The 18553-nt window shown below is 38.7% G+C and overlaps 1 protein-coding gene across 3 annotated transcripts in view; it reads right to left on the reverse strand.

Moving 5' to 3' along the window:
• Positions 1-715: 715 nt before the first annotated feature.
• LOC125454772 (fasciculation and elongation protein zeta-2-like) overlaps positions 716-18553 on the reverse strand; it is a 126304-nt gene continuing 108466 nt past the window's right edge. For 2 of the 3 annotated variants that reach the window (XM_048535964.2, XM_048535966.2), the window contains 3 exons: positions 14002-14077; positions 11740-11805; positions 717-2837 (listed from right to left, as the gene is read on the reverse strand). In XM_048535964.2, coding sequence (XP_048391921.1) covers positions 2821-2837; positions 11740-11805; positions 14002-14077 — 159 coding nt within the window. In that variant the 3' untranslated portion in view covers positions 717-2820. Of the gene's footprint in view, positions 2838-8269; positions 8298-11739; positions 11806-14001; positions 14078-18553 lie in introns of all 3 variants that reach the window. The other variant, XM_048535965.2, reaches the window with a different exon arrangement.

Consider the following 18553-nt stretch of genomic DNA (forward strand, 5'->3'; position numbering starts at 1 on the left):
AAAGTGCCCCAAAAGCTTAAGCCCGTCCCCCAACACTATCCCATCACTACATGCTGGAAAAACTCAGCAGATCTGGCAGCATTTGTGAAGAGAGAAGCAGAGTTAACAGTTCATGTTCTACTGGACTGAGGGGTTTTGAAGAAATCGTATTGGGCTTGAAACTATGGAGAGAGACCTGACAGTCTGGAGTGGTTTTCCTAACAGCAAAGAGGTCAAGTGCAGGAGTGGGTGGGATCTGACTGAACTGTACAAAGATCTGAAGGGCAAGGACCGGGTAGGTAAGCAGTAACCTTTCCCCTTAGTCAAGGGATCAAATAATCATGGACATTGTTTCAAGGCAAGGAGCAGGAGGTTTGGAGGGAAAAGAAAACTTGTTTTCTTCCACAGGGTTATGGATATCTGGAACTTGCTCAAGACACTTCAAAACTATTCAGATGAACACTTGTCAAATCAGAGCGTACAACACTATGGGCCAAGAATCCTCTTTTCATGCTGGAAAAAATTCCAATAAATTTGTGTTAGGTAAACAATTCTAGAGGTTACAAAATCGAGGTGGGTAAACAGAAATCAGATATAAATCAGCCATGATCTATTCTAACTGAATAGTAGAATGAATATGAGGAATGAGTGGCCAGTTCTTGTTTCCAGTTACTTGATAAAGTTACCATTGTTTGTCTTGATAAGATATTCTACAATACATATACTATTCACATTGTAAAATGTGTAAATCAAGTTTATTTGCTCTCAAAGGTTGCATTATGAAATAAAATTACTGCCACAAACTTTACAAACTGCCAAAAATTACAGAAATAATAAATTAAGATTACTGACACAAAAATATCAATATTCTACATTAAAATCAACACTATTGCTACAAGGTCAGTTATTTCACAATTAAAAAGAAAACCATCCTAAATTACTGGACTATTACAGCATGTGTATACACAGGCATGCTTGGTTCAACAGACCCTGTGAGTACTGTTAAAAGGTGATAGATTTCAGCAAGGTTTTTTGTTCATGCAGCTCTAATATTGCGGCATTGCCTTTGTTTAACCTGTGTACCATGTGTATGTCCACTTTCCTCCATTCTGTAAATCTCATGTGATGGTACAGTACAAACACAAGACTCAGCTCCCCAGAGAGCAGCCGCTTGACTGGAGCCACCATCCAAACTTGCAATCAAATGCATCAAAACTGGACTTTCACCTCATAATTGCTGCATGCACTACAGTTCGATATCATGTGTACTGATTCAGAATCATATTTAGGGTTTTTGTTATAACAGTTTTTGTTGATAATGTTGGCAAAGGCAAAGAAAGGAGGGATAAATGAGAAAAGGGCAGATAAAACAGCACTTTAAAATAATTCCTATTGTATCTTAACTGAAACCACAGTACATACACAGTTTACATGGTTAGCATGCAGCCTTTAATTTACATATGACTAAGCACATACACAATAATATCTTATTTCTACCATTAAGAAACATATAATTTAACTAGATTGCTAATGAAGAACATAGACACAAGATGAATACCAAACATTCTACAGTATGATCCATCAAACAGAAGCCTACGTGCTGGGCCCAGTTTGGTTTGTGTAGTATCCTGATACACCTGGCACAATGCACAAATCAAACTTGCTACTTTTTCTTGTTGTAAACAAAAAGATGATGCAGCCAATTAATACTCAAGTGTTATTTAAGATTCAAATCTCCCTGCTTTTGTTGGTCTACCCAGCTTTCATTCAATATTTAACACTGTCCTCAAGTAAAAATTAATTTCCAAAATGTATTTTTCCCCAGATACAACAAAAATAATAGAGTCCAATACCTATCTTAACGTCACATTGCTATGAAAATATATTTTAAAAAAGAGCCAAAAAAAAAAGGGAATTTTAAAGGAGGAGGAGGAGAGAGGGATGACCAGGTCAAATGATCTTGTGGAACCAATACAACTAATTCTTACTAAATATTTGCATTTCTCAATCTAAATAGAATTGTGTGGCAGAAAAAAAACCATTTGCTGGCAGATGAGCTCCTCTGATATTATCAATACGTGTCTCAAATCCCTTCTAGGGGAGGACGCCCAGAAGCAGATCACACAAATTTACAGATTTCCATTTGTTCGCAGTTTTACACTCAGCTGCAACTTAGGTTGCTGTTCACATTTTCAAACCTTGCACTCATTTCAAACCCCAAAAGAAGAGCTATTAGTGAACACTGTATTAACGGAGCTGTGCTGTGACAGGATGCCTCAGTAGTGCAGTTAAACTATTTGTTCCCTTCTTGAAAATTAGCATAATTGGAATAAATATACAGGTTTGCTGCTTTATGGGTTTGGTTAAAATTCTTGAGCCTATTTACATCCACTGTTGCATGAACAGCTTTCCTTGATGATAAAAAGTTAACTTCTCTAGATCCTACACATTGTAAAAATAGATATTACACTGCTAATGCAATACTCATGGTTAAAACTGTACAGCTGTTCTTTTGTTCTATGCTCTGGTAAAAACAGCCAGCTGGGTTCGCACTGGGGCATGGTGGGAACACTTCAACCTGCAGGCAAGTTGTCTAACATGATCCATTGCTAACGCTAAGTGGAGTGTGGGGAGGAGTGGAAGAGAAATCTTCACTGCCGTGCAATAAAACTGCTCTCCGAGCTAGAGTAAGATTAAATAAAGGCAAGGTTAGCACAACACTCAAGGTTAAGGAAAATTAGTAGACTGGGAAGCCTGGGAAAATAAAGATGCTCTTCTCTTCATGGGAGTTAGCAGAATGCAATCTTCATGCCCCTCTGGTGTGATGGCAGAGTGCTGGCTTTAAGTTGGGCAGAGCACTGCAAAAGAGCAAAAACACATTACCATCCATCTAGAATTTGAAATAACACTGAATTTACATTACATGAACAGGTATTTGAACCAATCAATTCATACAATTATTTAAATTGCATTTGAATCTCCTTCCATCATCAGTATAGCCTCTAACTTTCCATCATCCTACCACATTCTAGCCATTGCCATTGGTAGAGTTTTTGTTTCCTGAAATTCCTATTTAATGTCTTTGCAACCATTCTATTGCTCACAAGTGAAAATAACCTTCATGTCTGTCTGCCATTTCTATTAAATCCCTCCATTATTTTAAAGAACCTTATTAGGTCACCCCTCAGCCTTCCCTCTTCAATTTCATAGAAACTCAAATTGTTTAATCCTTATAGATATAAACTCACAGCCCTGATCTTACAGTTGATATTAAACAGCATTGCCAATTGCTGAATCCCCATCAACATGCTGGCAGTTCACTTCTAACTAGAAATATAATTAGACACTGCATTATAAACACTGAGGTCATACGAGTCAATTAAAGATTGAATTTGAATGATTTTTTACTTGCTTTTTATAATGACTATTACAGTAAAATACAATGCAAAGTTTCATCTGTCGCCTCAATTTAGCGCCATTTTGAATAGTTTAAGAATAAAAACAGTAAAATGATATGACTGGAAGAGAGTCTCTTTTTCATCTGTGGCCTCCAACATGAGTCCCAAGTCAGCTCACCAGCAAAGTGACACCCATGCTGCCACCTCTCCTCCACTGCCTCACCAGTGTCTGCGCTGGACCCACTATCAGTCACCACACTTTAGATGCCATCTTTTCACGATTTGGCCCACCTTGCTGCTGCTGCCGAGTCCCATGCTGAACCCAGACTTGCCCCACAACCAGGAGTCCCACGTTCCACTGCTGTCACTGACTTTCTGATAACTAGGGAGTCCCTGCTCTGGGCCTATCACGACTGTAACTGGTAGACGGCAGCTGCTGCCTCCATGATACCAGGAGCTCTCACTCCAGGCATACCATACTGCTGCCACCACCGTGCCAATGCCAGGAGCACCAATGCAATCAGGAGTTCCTGGTCAGGCTAGGCCACTGTTGCGGCGAGAGTCCCACTCCAGACCTTATTCAAAATGTTGCCTTGCCAGTGCTGCCATTGTGAAGAGTCCATTGGCATTGCTGCCACCTCCACTCACTGAAGGTGCTTTTTGCCGCTGGCCCCAAATGCCAGGAGATGTCCTTGCCGCTGCCACTGCCGCCTCCAGTTGCTAGGTGGTGTTGTGCCATAGTATCTGACTGCCAGGAAGCTGCCACTACCAAGCATGGCCCACTCTCGGTGCCATGCCAATGCTGCTGACAAATCCATCAAAGGAAAGAAAATGTAAGAAAAAAATGGGAATAAAAAGATGGGAGTAAAAAGAAAAAAAACAAGTAGATCGGAGTGGGTGAGCCCTGGGCAAGAGGCTGCAAGCAGCTCTGCTACCCCACTGTCATTTTGGACTTTGCAGAATTCTGCAGTAAGTAGCTACATTCAAAATTCCTAACCATATTCTACAAGGCACAAATTGATGGACTACTCCAGACTTGCCTGGACAAGTGCCACACCAACAGCACTCCAGGATGCTCAATACCACTCAGGGTAAAGCAGCCCACTTAATTGGTGCCTCAACTATCATTGGAAAAATCCAATCTTTTGGCCACTGTTTCTCAATGACTGCAATGTGCACCATCAACAGCATGTAGTGACTAACCAAGGCCCCATCGACAACATCTTCCACCCAGAAAAGCATCAGTTCTTGGGGTTACCAACCCCTGCAAATTCTATCCCAAGTCAAGTTAACAGGCAGGTGCAGCACAGAAAGAAAGGAGTTCCAGACTTCTAGTGCCCTTTACGCTAAAGTACTTCCCAACTTCACTCCAAATAGCATGGCTCTAATTTTAAGATTATCCTCTTATTTTGGATTTTGTGATTACCAAAGGAAATCGGTCTATTTTGCAATCTTCAAAATCTTGAGGTCATCCCAGTGACCTTTTATGTCCCAAACAATACAAATTATATGTTACCATAAGTTAACCCTTTAGAATCCAATATCATTTAGTCATGGAAGCAGAGTCATTAGTGACATTTAAGCGACTGCTGGACATGCACATGGACAGCAGTGAGTTGAGGGGAGTGTAGGTTAGATTATTTTAGTTTTGGATTAGGATTATTCCACGGCACAACATTGTGGACCGAAGGTCCTGTACTGTGCTGTACTTTGCTATGTTCTATGTTCTGTCATTCTGGTGAATCTGCACTGTATTCACTCTTAGTGTATCCTTCCTGATATATAGCATCCAAATTGGACACAGTACTTAGATCAGTACTTTAGCTACACAAAATCATGGATTTCCTTATTTTTGAATTCAAATCTCTGAGATAAGGTCAACATTCCATTAGACCTGTTGATTATCAAACATATCTTATACACTAGATTTGAAGAATTAATCAACGTGAACACCAAAACTTCCCACCCCTTCTATGCTGACATTAAAATAAAACTGATATTTTATAAAATCTAAAACAGATACCTCACTTTTCTCCACAATGAACTCCATTGCTCACCATTTTCCTAACTCATTTAAATCATTCTACCCTTTATGCCCCCAGCTACTGAATTTACAATGGTTTCTAATCAGATGTGTTATAGCTTTTTTTTGATGGTCCAGGGGAAAACGGGAGGCCATCAACTGGGGGAAGACAGAAATACATAAAAGAAGCCTGTCTGCTATCTTTGTTGTAGAGACGCTGGTATTGGACTGGGGTGGACAGGGTCAGAAACACACGACACCAGGTTATAGTCTAAAAGGTTTAAATGAAAACACAAGCTTTTGGAGCCCAGGGGTGAGGCTCTGAAAGCTTGTGCTGTCAAATAAACCTGTTGGACTATAACCTGGTGTTGTGTGATTGCTGACCTTGCTATCTTTGTGTGTATTATAAAAGGTGTTTTGCTTTTCGCAAAATGCAATTTTTTTTATTCCCCAGTCAGGTTTCCAATCCCAGATCGGATCTGGTAACGGTGATCACTGTGCATAGGGTTGTTCTTAAAAATCTGTAACCATTTTCATCCCCTTCACACACACATAAAGGGAAAAATTTATTCACATTATACTGTTACTAGCTACTTGAGGAATCCTGAGCCATCCCTCCATCATAAAGGTAAGAAGTGGAATGTTCGCAAATGATTGCACAATGTTGAGCACCATTTGTGACTCCTCAGATACTGAAGCAGTCCATGTTTAAATCCAACAATATCTGGAGAATATCCAGGCTTGGACTGACAAGTGGCAAGTCACATTCACACAAATCAATGTCAAGCTATGACCATCAATATGAGACAATCTAACCACTACTTCTTGACATTCAGTGGCGATACCATCACTGAACCCTCCACTAACAACATCCTGAGGGACATCATTGACCACAAACCCAACTGGATTCACCACAAACACAGTGGGTACACAAGCCAGAGGCAAGGAATACTGTGGCAAGTAATACACTGCCTGACTCTCCTGATGTCCATCATCTACAAGGCACAAGTCAGGAGTGTGATGGAATACTTCCCACTTGCCCAAATGAATGCAGTCCCAACAACATTCAAGAAGCTTGACAGCTTTGTCCAGCTCAAAGCAGCCCGCTTGACTGGCGTCACATTCAAGCATCCAGTCCCTCCACCACCAATGCTCAGTAGCAGCAGCGTGTACCATCTATAAAGGTGCACTGCAGACATTCACCAAAAATCCTCAGACAGCACCTTCCAAACCCATGACCACTTCCATTTAGGACATGGGCAGCAGGCATATGGGAACACCACCACCTTCAAGTTCCCCTCCAAGCCACTCACCATCAGGATTTGGAAATATATCGCCATTCCTTCGTTATCGCTTGGTCCAGATCCTGGAAGTCACTCCCTAACAGCATTGTGGGTCAACCCACAATTGGTAGAATGCAGTGGTTCAAAAAAGCAGCCCACCACCACCTTCTCAAGGGCAACTAGGGACAGGCAATAAATGCTGGCCCAGCTCAATAACACCCACGTTCCACAAAATGGATAAATTTAAAAAACCCACACAGCATTTCAACAATAACGCTATAAATGGTGCTATTACGAACACATTTGTCTCATTTTCCATAAACAACAAAATCCTGTACAAAAGCTACCCAAACAGATTACAGAGATTTTGCAGAAGTCTGACCTCCTGGAAGACACAGTTTACAAACTTTGGGCCATTACATAGTTTAGAAAAGATAAAAAGGTCCTTAAAATCTCGAGCTCAATGTGATTCACTTCTCAGTTAATTCAGCATCTTGCACTAATTTTATATTTTAGCCTTCAGGTTCTATATATCACTTTAATTCCCTAATTAACTGTCCCTTGTATCTCAAGATATTTCCAATTATTACTGGGAATGTCACCATCTCAAGGTCTCTCTTTCCACAAAATAACGATTTTTCCACTTCCCAAAACACCAAACGGCTGTATTGCTAGTTTATTTTCATTAGTAAAAGGGTTCTCTATACATACAAGATCCATGAAAATATGAGTTCAGCATAAACGCTTCTCACCAGAAATTGTAGAATCCCTACAGTACAGCTAAAGGCCATTCAGCACATTGAGTCCGCATGGAATCTCCAAACAGCATCCCACTCCCCATAGAATAAAGAACAGTACAGACCCTTTGGTCCACAATGTTGTGCTGACCTATTATCCTACCACGATCAATCTTTCCTACATACTCTCCATTTTACTAACCTCCATGTACCTATCCAAGTCACCTAAAAGTCATCTATCCTCGTAAATCTGCATTTACCATTGCTAATCCACCTAACCTGGACATCATGGGGCAATTTAGCTTCACCAATCCACCTAACCTGCACATATGTAGACTGTGAAGAAATCAGAGCTCCCAGAAGAAACTCATGCAGAAACAGGGAGTGTGTGAAAACTCCACGCAATCACCCAAGGCTGGAATCAAACCCAGGCCCCTGGTGCTGTAATGCAGTAGTGCTTCCCATCCACAGAGAATGCCTTGGATATGGCGGAGCAGGAGGAGAATCTTTGTATAGAAAAAGTCAGATGACTAATTACCTACATAAGTTTACATAATAAGAAAATATCCTTTCAGCACTTAGAGTGAAACAGAAGGTACAGTACATATAATAAATGAATCAATCAATTAAAAGACAGACAGTTACTTAGTTTTGGGACTCTGGAGAGGAAACAAACATGCATGAAATCATATCATTATCACAATTCCTTGCAGTCACTAAGTACGAATCGATCCTTTCATGTCATGTTAAGCAACATGGATATCAGTTCCTCAGAAATGCACAAATAGACAAGTGCTAATTATATCAAACATCCCAGAGACCTCTGTCCTTTGAACAATATACACAAACCTCAGTCAATCCAGCCGTTATACGAGTGCTAGCACAACAAAAAAAAACAAAACAAAGAAATGTCAGGTGGTAAAGTAAATGTAAAGTCAACAGAAACAAAAATCCAAAATTGAAAGGAAAAAAACTGAAGAGAATTAAATACTACACAGTTTTCTCAATCTTCATAATCACACTGCTATTAATTTCATTTACGTGACTTTAGGCACTTTTATTATCGTAAATGATCTTTTAATAAAAACTAATTCCCCACTGGGGCCACACACCTCCAAGGTGGTCAGTCAGTTTGGCCTTGACCAGAAAAGGGACACAACTTAGTTCTGGACTTTTCACAATTGGCATCAAAATTACCAATAGTCATCAACATGCATTTCAAACAGAATAAAATGTCAACTCCTTCTCTTGTTCTGGGGCTGCTCAGCTCTTGAAAGCTGCACCAGGCAATTGCTCAACTGACAGTTTGCCAGGACTCTCACAGATAAAGCTGATAGGCTGGGGCGTTAAACAGGCTAAGGACTTGAATCTAAAACTTGTGGAAAGTCACTCCGTCACCATAGCTGGATTAGTCTGGAATGAACTTTAATTTTGTAACTGTTTTTGATCTTTCATGCACTAAAAATCTTATCAATTCTGTTTGATGAAATTTCTTGAGGATGCTTTGAACACTGTTGACATCTGAAGTGTGACAGATCAACTTTAAATGCTATATTTTTATTTGAGGATATAGATTTTAAATCATCTAGCAGCTTAATACTCAATGTAAAGAACTTCAAATCTGGTTTATAAAGTATTCCTTGCCATGTATTCAATCTTTGAACTTTAAAAGGAGGCTATTTATTTTTCTTGCTGCTTTATTAGTTCGGTATTATTTCTTCCTCAGGTATAAGGCTAGGTAATAGTAAGGGAGGATCCCATATTATTAGGTTTCAGAATCTTTGATTGCCCACATAATTCTAGTCCCCTGGTGGAATTTGTTCTCAGTCTGAAAATTGGAAAGGAAACTGTGAGCAGAGTGCTGAGGCCAAAGAAAAGACAAATATTTTCTTTTTAGAAAACCTAGAATATGTCCCTGAGGATTGGAAGTCTTCTAGCTGTTGATTTTGGACAATCATCATAGGCCTTGAAGCTGGCGATTGTAACCTCCATAAAGAGCTTGGCATTTTGTTCTTATTTCTGGCAGCACATCTGCGCTACATGAAGGTCAAGCTGATGCTGAAAGCTTGAAGATGCAAAACTACAGGTAGCTTCAGGTTGGGTCAGATCAGGTGAAGTGTATAGTTTGGTCTTTCATCCTAAATTCTGGGTCAAGCCTTTTTGAATGTGTTTTGTCCTGTATGTGTGCTCTTTTTGCTTTGAGTGTCCCCAAAGTGTGCGAATTAGCAGGATGGCCTTTGATGTTTGCAGGAAGAGAGAGAAAGATTGGGTTTCCAGGGAGGTATGGCCTTGCATTTTCCAACTCAGGAAAAGTTACATGCTTAAGCTCTCTCCAATTCAGCACTGGAGTTTCTCAGCTCAACACCCAGTCCAACAGCAACCAGCAGCATTACACCACCAATCCCACCCCAACTAGCATTCCCCTCCAATCCTCAGTTCCTCAATATATTCGAAGGGGGCAGCCTGGTGAGGAAAATGTAAAATCCCTTGCATTACATAAATTTTGGAATTCTTTCAAAATACCCATCACAAACTGTGGGGGTTGCAGTTTTGTACTTAATGAATCATGTCTAAGAATTTTCAATACAAATTAAAAAGTGTTATCCTAGCCCTTCTCATGAGGTAGGCAACTTGAGCTAATTAGATATTTGTCATATTTCCAGAAGCCAACTGTTAAACAGCTAAAAGGCTAAATTTCTCATTTCCACACGCTCACAGGAAGGGTGGAAGCAAATCCTTTCATCTACATGATGCACTTTGTAAGAAATTGTATTTATCATTCTGTTATATCTTTTGTTTCTGTCATTTCCATTTTATCTCCACTGACATGTTTTACTGCAAGCTAACTCTAAACGGTAAGTACCTGAAGATTAATTTACAATGGCAAATTTGCTAGCAATAAATCAGTACTGTAATCAGAGTCTTTTGTTTGTATGCCTATAGGGAATGAAGCAACTTGCCATACTGTTTCAAATAATGTTCACTATGTATGCAGTCTGCTGGAAAAAGCAGTTTGAAGCATTGACACAAGGGTGGAAATTCTTCAGTGAACTATTTCTGCGACAAGACAGAATTTGGCAATAAACTGGTTATATTTTGGTTGTCTTCGTGAACAACAATTAATAAATCATTTCTTGTTTGGGAAAGGAATAAATCCAGATAGGAAAGAAGGGGTAAAACATGCAACAATTTGTGTCTTTGAAGCCCTCATGCTTTACAGCAATTGCTCAATTTCTATATACAGGTAAGAATTCTTGATAATGGCACACAACTCATTCATTCTGGGGAAAATAAATGAGGTGTTAAGTTTGTTCTCAAGATGATACTGGTCATCACTGCTGGAAAATGAAACATCTTTTCACTTTTGACACTCAGTGTAGGCATCAGACAGTATCAGATCCGTTATAGTACAAATACAAAATAGTATAGCTAGTCATGTGCCATCGAGCCAAAATCCAATTTCAGAAGGATCCTGCAAAAAAAAGTACTTAGCTGTCTTAATACCCAAATAATCAGAGTAGTTTAATAATTGTCACTCCGAATTTTTGCAACAAATCTTCAGATTATTCTGTGATCTCTGCAGGAAAATGGCCACCTCCCCAGGGTTACTGCTGATTTTCAATGATGGCAGACTGGAAAGACCCCATGCAAATTCTATTTGCATTTAGAAATACAAACAAATAATCTTGTTACATGGCAAGATAGTACCCAAAAAGGTTCTGTTCAATTTCCAGGATGCTGATTTAGGCCAGTATTACAACAATGTGTTTTAATGTAACTTAAATCACTGTATTGATTATATATTTCTAAAAAAAAGGATATGTCCAACACGTGAACATACTGCTTATGAACAAATTGGCTATTTAACATTCATGGAGATTACAAGCTTACGTTTCTGTCCAGGTAAAACTAGACTAAATTGCAAGATAGTTAATGATCTATCAGAATACTTCCAGTCTTAGATTTAGTGGGCTATTAGTTCTAGGTAAGTATTGTCATCAGATCATCATTTTAAATTTGGCTGATGTACAACAAAGATCTCAGTTGAAAGTGTTCTTTGACAGTTGTAACTGAATGAAGTTTGAAAACATTTTAGTCTCCTTCCTGTACAACCTTTAGTTATCGATATACACTAGAATTGCACCATATTATTAGGAAAAAAAAGCATTTTAATAAACATTCAAATGAGCTGTGTTAGTGGTTATTGCAATAAAATTCAGTAGTGAAAAGACAATATAAAAATACAGATCACTTAAATTTATCAGCATTTGACTCATTAGTGTAGCAACGATCAATTTGGAAAGTGAATCTGCACTAACCTTTCAGAATGTAATCTGTCAGCAAACTTGGCACTCTCTCACTATCTTCTTTCATTGCCTGAAGGACTTAAAAGGGGATTCCAACAGTTAGATTCTCAAATCAAAATTTTCTTAAGCAAAGAAAGAATTCCCTCTTGGAATATTTCAGACAACAGAAAGAATAAACACTTGAAGTGGATAGCGAACTGATTGGCAGACAGGAAACAAGAAGTAGAAGAAATAAATGGGTCAATTGTCGAGTCATAACCAGTAACTACTGGGGTTCTGCAGGAATCAGTGCTTAGATCCCAACTATTCACAAAGTAAAATGATTTGAGGGAACTCAATATATTGCCAAGTTTGCAGACAACTCAAAGCCAAATGGGAGGGATAACTGTGAGGAGGATGCAGAGATGCTGCAATGAGATTTGGATAAGTTGCGTAAATGAGCAAATACATGGCAGATGAAATATACTGCAGATAAATTACGTTATCCCGCTTGTTTGAAACAACAGTAAGAAAGATTGATGATCTGATTGACAGTAGATTGGGAAAAGGGGAGTTACCACAAGACCTGGGTGACCTTATACACCAGTTGCTGAAAGTATGTATATACGTGTAGCAGGCAGTGGAAAAGGCAAATGGTACATTGGCCTTGATAGGGAGAGGATTCAAGTAAAAGGAACTGGGATGTGTTGCTACAACCAAACAGGGCCTTTATGAGACTGCACTTAAGAGTACTGCGTGCAGTTTTGGCCTCCTTATCCGAGGAAGTGCGTTCTGGCTATGGAGGGAGTCCAACAAAAAAGGTCTAGCACCTGATTCCTGGCAGAGAAGGACTGACACATGGAGATACTGGATTGATCAGGGCTATATTCACTGCACTTTAGAAGAATAATAGAATCTCTCATAAAAACTTGTAAAATTCCAACAGCACTAGACCGAGTCAACATAGGATGTTCCCAATGCCTGGGAAGTCCAGAACTGGAAGTCATAGTCTAAGGATAAATGGTGTACCCTTTATGCCTGAGATGAGGAGAAATTTCTTCACCCAGAGGGATGAGCCTGTGAAATTTGCTGCCACAGAAAGCAACTGAAGTCAACGCATTCAATGCTTTCAAGGACGAGTGAGGGTTATAATTCTTAGGCTAAGAGGGTTGAAAAAGGCATGGGGGGAGAGCAGGGACACGGCACTGAATTGGGTGATCAGCCATGATCATACTGAATGGCAAAGCAGGCTCGAAGGACTGAATGGCCTTCTCCTGCTCCTATTCTGTGTGCTTCTAAATCATAAATATAAACTAAACAAATACGCTCAAATGTTTAAACAGAAGAAGTGAGAATCAACAAATATGGCACATCAGTGATAGTTGCGTGCTCACTAGTCTGGCAACAAATAATAACCCTGCAAAGCTACAGGTCAATTCAGATTTGGCCTCCAAATAGAATTTTCCTTTTTGTAGGAAAGATCATGATACATAAATCCTTTGGATAATGGTGCAAACAGGTGAGATCAAATTGACAGCCAATTTTATAGTTCATTTAATTTTCATTTCTAAACAGCTTAGTGGAAGAGAACCTGGTTATATAGTCGTTTAAGATGGCCTCCAGATTCCGTCCTGGTGTCTCTATTAGAGAAACTGGATATAAAAGGTACTGTGATACTACCTAGAAATCATAACTGTAAAAATGCCTACAAAGACCAAAACCACTAATTTACAACTGCCAGAAGATCCTGAAGTGCCTGTTTCAGAAATTAACAAGCTCTAACTTTACAGGACTATTTTCCTGTACTTTAATGGTGCTGAAGATACATCTAATGCTATACCAGGCTTCTCCAAAGTGACTGCACGTAACCAAATATCTGAAACTTTAAGATCAACACTTGGGATACCCAGGACATGGAACCAAGTTTACAATAATATTTATAGATAATTTAAGTATGGTTAAGTCTATAGTCAATAGTAGTTTGAATTATTGACCTTAGGATTATCAGGATCATGGTCGACTGGAATATCAACAGTTAACTACAGTCCCAAATTATGTAGTTAACCTCTTTAGACATAATTACAGTAATCAAATTATAGCTTAGATTTCAGCATCTATTTGAATTGGTTTTCATCGCACTTGTAGGAAAAGAGCACAAAAGGTACAAGGGAAATATGACCTACTCCCAGCAAAATTAAAAAAGGTTGCAATAATGATTTACTAGAAATAACAACAAAATAAATGTTTTGACAGCAGAGTCCTCAATTTGTATTTTATAAGATCACTTTCACTCACTTTTGGTCAAGATTTGAAGATCTTCTACAGATGGGGGACCAGCCTTCTTCTCATAAGGGATAACTGTTGTTAAATACTGTCATGAAAAGAGCAAAATAGACAGTAAAATAATGCTCTGCAATGTAAAATGTTAGTATACAGTTGCTATCAGAAGTTGCACTTATTAACACTATGGCTATTCCCAATGGCTGCAGGCTAAACAGGGCTGGAGGAAAGAGGCTAAGCAATGGCTTCTAATCATGTTCGATAATAGATTCAATTACCACTAGCAGTGAAACCAATGTAATAGTGTAATGTTAAATGTCAAACTTTCAAAACTCAAATAAGCAGGGAACTAATTAGCGCTCACACAGTTGTTGTATCTGAGCAGCAAAATAATAGTAGGTAAGATGATGTATACATCTACATTCAACAGAAATGAGAAGAGACAGGACAGATGAATTTGTACAACAGGTATAAACTAGTCAATCACAGAGTGAGGTGCTAGCAATTTTGTTTGGAAGATTACTAAGCAGTATACAGTATTAACAGGTGGGGAAAGACTGTTTATTTCTCATTAAAACAATGGAACCAGGCCTCTAATACTTGAATGCTGAGAGTTTAACCAAAAAATAGAGCCGAAAAGTCAAAATATTTTACCAAGACTAAACAGCAGTTATCTCACCTAAACATTCAAACCAGTGAATTTGTTTATGAAAGTGTGGCAAGAAGAAAACAAGTTGACAATTGGCTCTTTCTATAAACTCACATCTCATGTTTGACTTGTCGTTGGGTTTCAAATACATTTGTTTACAGGTAGTGCAGATTTTAAAAATACACTGGCAGCTAAATTTGTTTAAGAGCTATTAACATTAAATTATATTTTCCTGTGTTTTTATTGCCACATAGTAAACTGATCACAAGATTTCATTGGCTGGAAATGTTTTATATGGTCAACTGCATAATTTATTTGATCTGCCAGATGTGTAGTAAATAACAATAATTATGCAAATCTGTGGATTATGCAAATTAATCTAATTCACAGCAATGTTAAAAAGGTGATTTCAGCTTGCTCCAAGAACAAAGAATGGTTGCCTTGGATTACACAAGATCATTTGGAGAACATCAAATCTTTACTTCATACATTTTGCAACAGAACTGTCTGCAAATGTCGCACTTTCTCATTAAACTTATATGCATTTGTCTATTAAAAGACAAGGTGTCTAAACTGTCTTTGTACAAGTTATGATATTTTTATACAAAGCTCTAACAATGGGCTGCATTTGGAGTTCTACTTTCAGTTTTGGGCATTACATTACAGGAAGGAAATACTGGCCTTGGAAGGTGGGGGTCAAAATGATACCAGCACAAGGAACAAATTATGAAGAAAGCATGTAGTCTTTTGGGGGACAGAAAGTTAGGAAGTAAGCTAACTGATGTGTTTATAACCAATGAAAGGTATGTTTCTTTTTATCTACCCTTTTTTTTCCAGGTATAAGGGCTGAAAATACGCAATAAAACCTTAAACGTTCCAGATAGGTCCTTCAAAATGATGTCAAGAAGCACTTCTTCCCACAAACAAGAGTGGAAATTTAGAACTTTGTCTCCCAAGAAGCTGTGGAGGTTGTGGCTCAATTGAAAACTAAGATTTAAACTCTTATTTAAAAAGTGACAAAGTAATGGAATGAAGACAGGTAAGTGAAGATGAGATACAGATTAGTAAATACCAAAATGACAGACAGAACAAGCTTGGAGGATTGAAATGTCTACTCTTGTTCCTATTTTCCTAATGTTTTTCAAAGTTAGAATTACTACCTTATTAAAAGAGCAGTACACAAGCAGGAGGTAACTTAAAGATATCACAAACCTACAGATTTCAAAGATATCACAGTCAAACGACATGACAAACACCAGAAAGATTTTCTTCAAGTCAAAAAGAAGTTGGAATCTATACTGCTACAGGCTTCAAATAGAATTATGACAGTTAAAAGGGTTACAACATATATCTAGCCTAAGAAACCAGAAAAGGCTTCATTTTGCGAAGTGCAATCTTAAATTTATTTTCCTCAGGGTCCACCTTCCTCACAACAATGTAGGTCCCAGGTCTCCATATCAGAGACCTTTATGGCAAAGAAGGAAGCCATTTAATGCACTAAGTCCAAGCTGGCTCCCTGTGGAACAATCAGGCAGTCCCAATTGGTCCCCATAGCCCTGTATGCTTGTCTCTGCCAAAACCCATCCTATTTTCTTTTAAAATGATAAATTGATTCCCCATCCACTAGCCCCAAGGGCTTCTTGGTGATTATCACCAAATTTATTAACCAACCAGGGATATATCTTCCATCTGTAAGAACAATGCTTCCATTGCTACTCTAGTTTTATCATGAGGAGAAACCTGGCAGTTATCTCTCTGTTTTATCAATTGTTATTAGTCCGTGTCCAAAATCAATTTTGAGATCCTGGATGAGCCCCAAAACTTCATGACTCTAATGAGGAGGAATATACTGGTAATTAGGCAGCATTACTCCATGAGGCATGTAATGATTTTAAATACTTTGATTCAAATCAACAAAAAATGGTCAAATTGTTTCCCTTTATTACTACTGTCAAGAATAAAAGAGTTTCACCAGACTTCTTCTGTAAACTCAAAAATAACATGTTTTAAAATAAAAAAAATCTATAAATGATGTGGCAAAACCAGCTAACAATTAAGCTATAATCTGGAATTAAACTAGATCCCTTTAACCCAAACAAACATGTTCACATGACAAGACAATTCAACTCTGCGGACATGGCATGGCTTTAAAAACAAAGGTTGAAGATGTAAACAGCACCCCTGCGTACCAAGGGCCCAAACTCAGAGGATGATATTGGAAGCCTTCAAGGTTTCCCCAAGTTTCCTGACAACAAGATCAAACTGTAATCACTGTGGAATGGTGGGAAATCTTCACAACAGACTTGACTTCAGATGCAAAGTTATCTAAAAACTTAGGTCTCTGAATAACAGTAACATTTTAGCTTTCAGGGTTTATGAGGTAAATCAGATACCGGTAGTTGAAAATCTTCTCACAATCCCAGAAATACTTAATTGCCAGAGGGAGATCTTTTCAGCTGGTTCTGCTTTATGGTGTTATCCTACTTTTCCAGGAAGAGAGAAAGTCTTGTTTACTGCAATCTTTAGGGATTTTTCATTTACTGACAGGTTCAGGTGCCCTTAGAAAAACAAACAATTCCAGATGAATGTTGCTGAACACCTAACCAACATATAGGCCCATCTCTTCTAAATCAAGACTGTCCAGCAATTAAGTAATGAACCTCATTTTTTAATCTCTCAAAAGTGTTGCTCATCTCTAATTGTAGGTTACCTGACTTCTTTATAACTAGCAGGTGAGTCACAACTCTCATTCTTGGAATTGTCCACAGTAAACTACATATTCCGTCAAAACCTTGGTAAACCTTTGAAATCCAGAATAGTTCCATATTCCAGTTCTTAATTTCTTAGAAATCTCAACCATGAAAAGTAAAATAGGAGAAAAGGAAGGAAAAAAAATTAAAGGACAGAACAGTGTATCAAGTGAAAGGATTAAACAAGCCCTCTGCTCACCTTGAATAAAACAAGAATCCTTCAACAAGAAATGGAAGACAAACATTTCAATTTAGATTATCTAGCAATTAATATTGTCACTGAATTACAGCTATTTAAGCAATATGTGCTTCACAGAATTAATACATTCCAGTATTTCTGAGAATGAGAAAAAGCTCAAAGAAGACTTGGAAAGTATCTTAACACCAGTTCAAGGTATAAATCAACTTCCTGATTAACAGACTCCTATTTGTCACAGAGACAGAAACCCCAAGAGTCTTTTGACACAGCAGCACATCGGCTAGCACTGCTGCCTCACAGCACCAGGGTCCTGGATTCAATTCCACTCTCAGGCGACCGTCTGTGTGGAGTTTGCACATTCTCCCTGTGCATGGGTTTCTTCTGGGTGCTCCGGTTTCCTCCCACAGTCCAAAGATGTGCAGGCTAGGTGGATTGGCCGTGCTAAATTGCCAGTAGCATTCAGGGATGAGTGGGTTATAGGGGTCTGTGTGGGATGCGGATGCTATGAGGGCCAATGTGAATTTGTTGGGCCAAAAAGGGCCTGTTTCCACACTGTAGGGATTCTATGAACTATGTCGTCACCAGATGCCACAGCATGTGTGTAATTTTCCGCAACTTCTATTTTTGTTGTTGAATGTATTGACTTCTTCAGTACTGGCGACCATTTCTCATTTGTTACGTTACTGAAGTCAACATATAAATATCACATATTAGAGGTCGCTAGTTATCATATTACTTATTATCACATCACATGCCAGTTGTCTCTGGGGCTTGTTTGACTCTGCTTGCTCAGAAAGCGGGATTGAAAAGTCTTCCAGATGCTCTTAATGAGGACAGGTTTCACACCAGATTCACACAAAGGTACTTCAGAAACAGGAGCAATGGGCTGAGCATCTTGTTCTTCAGTAGGCTTCCTCCAACAGAAAACCAAAACCTCCAACGGCCTGCAAATGATTGTCAGATAGAACT

This window comes from Stegostoma tigrinum, chromosome 9 (genome assembly GCF_030684315.1).
Source record: "Stegostoma tigrinum isolate sSteTig4 chromosome 9, sSteTig4.hap1, whole genome shotgun sequence".
Lineage (NCBI taxonomy): Eukaryota > Metazoa > Chordata > Chondrichthyes > Orectolobiformes > Stegostomatidae > Stegostoma > Stegostoma tigrinum.